Genomic DNA, 6,000 nt, shown 5'->3' on the forward strand with positions numbered 1-6,000 from the left:
GTTAAATGGGTACTTTTAAAATAAGAAGATCAGGCAGCTTAAACTTGTTGGACTAAGGCTTGTCGGCAGGAGTAAACTATGGCTTACTCACACCTGCTTTGTTTCCCCCCCCTCCCTTGTAGAGGACATATTCCCCTGCAAATCTTGTGGCATTTGGTATCGGAGCGAGAGAAATCTGCAGGCTCACCTCATGTACTACTGCAGCGGGAGGCAACGAGAAGGAGCTCAGCTTTCGGAGGAGAATGACGACAGCGTTCAGCAGATATCCAGCATCTGCCCTTTTCCACAGTGCACCAAAAGCTTCTCTAACGCAAGGGCCCTGGAAATTCATCTGAATTCTCACAGTGGTAAGTGAAATATTTGCTCCACTGGAGTCAGCTTTCCTTAAGACATTTCAAACTTAATTCTTTTTTTCCTCCTTTTTAGCAACGTGCCCATGAGAAGTTGTAAAAGAGGTGAAGCCACAAGCACTCAACTCAGTGATTACTGGCTTATGCTGCAGTAATCACCTGTTCTGTTTAAGATATTAAAGTATCACAACTGTCCTACCTTTTTCTGAACTAAATGGGAAGATCAGACGAGGCAAAAGCCATTCATGATATGACGGATGCTTGTTAGGTGATATGAATGTCAGAACTTAAGCCTTAACTAAATGGTAGTCCTGGGACTGGTGCTGTCATTGAGATAAGCTGTTTGCATAGCATCATGCTATTATCCCCATAAGGCTGATAAAGGTGGGGTCGGACCTTGCCTTGAAGACTGCCAGGCTTAGAGTCTGGGATGAAGGGGAGAGGGTCTTAAAAGTCCATGCTGAATGTCCTTTGTCCTGGTGTGACTCATGGTCACAGAATGTCTCCACATGGCCAGCCACCACATAGTGTTCTGCACTGACCAGCATGTAGGTGATTTGGGAGTGGGTAATTTATGTGGTCCACGTGTCGTGGCCAAAAAAATTTCTACTTAGGTTTAGGCTTTCATCTGCTGCTTCTCTCTGCTATTGGGGTGGTGGACATATCAGGATTGTGAGCCCTTGGGTGACGGGATATATGTGATGGAATTTAAGGGATTCATCATAAGACTCCTTAGGGAGTTTTCTGTTGGCATAGCCAACACTTCTCTTGAAACCCTAATTGGTTTATATGATGCAGACATGGCTTGGGTGGTTGCCATGATTGCTCTCAAGCCTTCTCCCACCAGACACAGCCTGTTCGTCTTATTGGGGGCAATAACGCAGCCTGAATGCAGGTAGTGGAAAACTCTGTGTAAATCTGGCCAAATATAGGTAAAAGTCCAGCTTCAAGAATGTCCTGTGGTTGTGATGGCAGCAAAGGAAAGATATCCACTGAGTGCCATCTAGCAATGCTCTTCTGGGTGCTCTTCTGCCTTATTCAGCCTGGCTAGCAGAAAGGGCCCATGGGTAACCTGCTATGACTAGCTTAGTAAGCACTCACTAAGACACATCTCATTCATATCTATCTATCTATATCATCTATCTATCTATCTATCTATCTATCTATCTATCTATCATCTATCTATCTATCTATCTATCTATCTATCTATCTATCTATCTATCTATCATCTATCTATCATCTATCTATCTATCTACACACATACACACTTTTGTAACTGCCCTGGGAATGTGAAGTGTGCATTATAAAATTCAGAAGTAAGCTTATAAGGATTAGCAATTGCTTTCTGTTAAATAAATCCCGGTGGACAAAAGACTCAAATTAACTTGTTGGTTTCGTTTTTTTGTTCTTACCCCTTTCGCAGGAGTAAAAATGGAAGAATTTCTTCCCTCCGGTTCTAGCCTGAAATGTACAGTTTGCAACTACACCGCAGACTCTGTGATTAACTTCCATCAGCACCTGTTCTCACATCTCACTCAAGCTGCCTTTCGATGCACACACTGCCATTTTGGCTTCCAAACTCAGAGGGAGCTGCAGCAGCACCAAGATCTACATGTCTCTGGCAACAAACTTCAGAGAGAAAGTGATACTGAACACTCTCCAAGTGGCAACGAAGAGACTTTGCAGGCAACTGCAGATCTGCTGAACAGGAATGACGGCTCCCAAAGCCAAAAGACAATGCAGACAAAGGATGCAAGTTCTGACACCGAGCTCGACAAATGTGAAAAAAAGACTCCCCTTTTCCTTCCAAATCAGAGGCCAGAAACACAGCCTGTCACAAATAAGCAAAGCTTTTCCTACACAAAAATAAAATCTGAGCCATCTAGCCCAAGGCTTGCCTCGTCCCCAGTCCAGCCTAACCTGGGTCCTTCTTTTCCAATGGGACCTTTTCTTTCTCAGTTCGCTTTCCCCCAGGACATCACCGTTGTTCCTCAGGCCTCTGAGATCTTAGCCAAAATGTCCGAGTTGGTCCACCGAAGACTGAGGCATGGAAGTAACAATTATCCCCCCGTCATTTACAGTCCGCTCATGCCAAAAGGAGCTACCTGTTTTGAGTGCAACATAACATTCAACAATCTGGACAACTACTTAGTGCACAAAAAGCATTACTGCAGCAGCCGATGGCAGCAAATGGCAAAGTCGCCAGATTTTGGCAGTGTTTCGGAAAAAATGCCGGAGGCTGTGAGCCCCAACAATGGTCAAAATTCTATCAACATTTTGAGTAGTACGCCTCACACTTCAGACCCAGAGAACCAGCTCCTTCAGGCTTCCTGCATCAACTCCTCCACTGTATTAGACATGATTGGGCCAAACAGTAAGGGGCATGAAAAGGACTTCTCCTCACAGGTGAAAAAGCTGGCTAGTGCTGCCAACAGTGATGAGAAAATGAACGGGAAACCTTCCGATAGCAAGAACTCAACGACTACTCCTTTAATTGAAGGAGAAAGTGATCCCAACAAAACCACGTGCGAAGCTTGCAATATTACCTTCAGTAGGCATGAAACGTATATGGTCCACAAGCAGTATTATTGTGCCACACGTCACGATCCTCCCTTGAAAAGGTCTGCTTCCAACAAAGTGCCTGCCATGCAGAGGACGATGCGCACACGCAAGCGAAGGAAGATGTATGAGATGTGCCTGCCAGAACAAGAGCAGAGGCCACAGCTGGTCCAACAACGTTTTCTTGAAGTGGCTAATCTCCCCAACCCATGCACATCTTCTCAAGAGCCGACAGATGGCCTCGGGGAGTGCTACCACCCACGCTGCGATATCTTTCCAGGAATAGTCTCAAAGCACTTAGAAACATCGCTGTCCATTAACAAATGCATCCCAGCCTCAAAGTGCGACACGCCACATTCCACCGTTTCTTGCTTGGAGATGGACGTACCTATCGATCTCAGCAAAAAATGCTTGTCCCAGTCTGATAGGACATCTGCTTCCCCCAAAAGGTTGCTGGACTACCACGAATGCACAGTATGCAAGATCAGTTTTAACAAGGTAGAGAATTACCTGGCGCATAAGCAGAATTTCTGCCCCGTCACTGTGCACCAGCGTAACGAAATGGGGCAGCTTGACGGCAAAGTGTTTCAAAACCCAGAGAGCGAACGGAACAGCCCCGAGGTCAGTTATGAACGGAGCATAATCAAATGTGAGAAAAACGGGAGCTCGAAACAGCCTTCTCCCAACGGAAACTTGTTTTCTACGCACTTAGCAACTCTTCAAGGACTTAAGGTCTTCAGTGAAGCTGCCCAGCTCATTGCTACAAAGGAAGAAAACAAACATTTGTTTCTTCCACAATGCCTTTATCCAGGAGCAATAAAGAAAGCTAAAGGAGCAGACCAGCTTTCTCCATATTATGGAATAAAGCCAAGTGATTACATTTCTAGTTCCCTTGCCGTTCACAACAACGATGCAGATCAAAGTACCAATGCAGAAGGTGATTCCCTGAAGGGCCAGACCCCCTCCAATGGGTGCCCAGTCCAGAAGAAAGAGTCTCTGCCGTTGCTGCCAAAAAACAGAGGCATGGTTATAGTTAACGGCGGACTGAAACAGGAGGAAAGGCCTGCAGCAAACCCTCAGCAGGAGAACATTTCCCAGAATACCCAGCAGCATGAAGATGGGCACAAATCTCCATCTTGGGCCTCTGATAATGTTTTGGCTGCCAATGAAAACGTCTCTCCAACCATTCCTGCAGCAGAAGAACAGTTGTCTAGTATAGCAAAAGGCGTGAATGGGTCCACTCAGGCACCCACCAGTGGAAAGTATTGCCGCCTGTGTGACATCCAGTTCAACAACCTATCAAACTTTATAACTCATAAGAAGTTTTATTGCTCGTCACATGCAGCAGAACACGTCAAATGAAAGCATTTGGCCTCACCTTTGGTACCTGTGTTTAGCATATTGTTCCATACGAGTCTGAAAGAGAGCTGTTTGTATCACTTCTGGACAATCAGGCTTTAATTCTTCATTGCTGAGTTAAAGACTTTAAAGGTGTACTTCCATTACAGTCCATTAGTAAAGTGTATTCTTGGTGCCATTTTCAAAACAATTAATTTATTTTACCAGCAGTATTCATAGCTGTAGTTTATTTTTTATTTAAAAAGAAACAACAACAACTTTATATTAAAGTCATTTGTAATGTTATTGTATAGTTATTGTGTAGCACATATGGTTTGCACTGTATAGTAGATTTTAAAGAAAATAGTCACAAACTATACGGAAAAGCATTTTAGAAATAGCTTCAAAAGCACCTGTGTATCCTGATTTTTTTTCCTTATATGCTATTGCAGATATATGTAGATGCTAAAATATAACTTGCAAAACGTTTCAACTATGCTGTAAAGTTCGCCTTAAAATTTCAATTTCATTTTTTTTTTATTAAAAAGAAGAATTTGGCTCAATTTGCACTTTATATTTTAGCAGATACAGTACCTTAGTCACTAGGCTTTGCATTTGTATGTAGCAGTATGTTTCTGTCTACTTTCTTAACCCGAAACGTCCGTTAAAACGAAGATGGCAATTTCCCCCCTTGTATAGTACTTGTATTTTCTTTTGCTGATGCATCTCTGTCTCGATTTTTAAACCTTTGCTGTTAAATGCAATACTTTATAAAGAATGAACAAAAATTACTGGAAGCAGTATTGTAAGTAATGAGGTCATATCTATCAGTTTTATCTTTTGAAAGGCACAGTCAAAATGAAAACCTTAACTCAATGCTGCAAGTATGAATCTAATTCATTTATAAGATATATTTAAATATAAAAGTAGCAATACTGCAACTGGTGATCACAGAGATAATGTTCTACTTCTGATAGAAATAATTTCTCAACAAATGTTGTTACTATGCATGTATATGGATGGAATAAAATTCCACATCGTCGGACTGTTCTGGCAGTAATTCATTCATTTGCAGTAATTCATTCATTCTTAGTATATTCATTGGGGGTGGGTGGTTGGGGGCGTAATGTACCAGCACAACACATTTGATTGTAGAGGGTCTGTGTCCCATGACAGTATCCCATCAAACAACCTATAAGGAGGGGGATGAGCAATCTAAAGCTGTTCAGGAAAGGAGAGTTTCTGGTCCCAGTCACTTAAGCTACATAATTTGCTCAGTGAGTGGTGGACCCCAGAAAATACTCATCTTCCTGAATTGAGTTCCATTCTCACCAAGGCACACTGAAAGGGTTGTGACACATATACTGAAGTTCCATGTTGACTTCAAGTGTATCACTGAAAACAGACATGAATAGTGCATTGGAAACATAGGAAGTTACACATTTAGCTAATCTAGCTCAGTTGGCAGTGGCTTCCCAGCATTTTAAGGAAGCAAGTTTTCCCCAGTCCTACATAGAGATGCTGGAGATTGAATCTAGAACCTTCTGCATTCAAGACAGCTGCTCTACTAGTGAGCTACAAGTCCTTCCCCCTAATTTGCATCAGCTTGCTTTTGTACCACCTTGCTAAAGCCCAATCCATGCAAAGCTCAGCAGGTGCGCTGAGCACCCACAAACCCAGGAGCACACACCTGTTGGATCTAGAACTCAGCTCAAACTCGGTCAAGGGGTTAATAATGAGATAGGTGGCATAA

General features: G+C 42.9%; 1 protein-coding gene across 12 annotated transcripts in view; it reads left to right on the top strand.

Annotated features, from left to right (window-relative positions):
* ZFPM2 (zinc finger protein, FOG family member 2) overlaps positions 1-5,292 on the top strand; it is a 466,093-nt gene extending 460,801 nt beyond the window's left edge. For all 12 annotated transcript variants that reach the window (XM_082235508.1, XM_082235506.1, XM_082235503.1 and 9 more), the window contains 2 exons: positions 123-347; positions 1,774-5,292. In XM_082235508.1, coding sequence (XP_082091634.1) covers positions 123-347; positions 1,774-4,271 — 2,723 coding nt within the window. In that variant the 3' untranslated portion in view covers positions 4,272-5,292. The remainder of the gene's footprint in view (positions 1-122; positions 348-1,773) is intronic.
* The last annotated feature ends 708 nt before the right edge of the window (positions 5,293-6,000 follow it).

The sequence above is a fragment of the Podarcis vaucheri genome (genome assembly GCF_965113315.1).
Source record: "Podarcis vaucheri genome assembly, chromosome: 8".
In the NCBI taxonomy this organism is placed as follows: Eukaryota; Metazoa; Chordata; class Lepidosauria; order Squamata; family Lacertidae; genus Podarcis; species Podarcis vaucheri.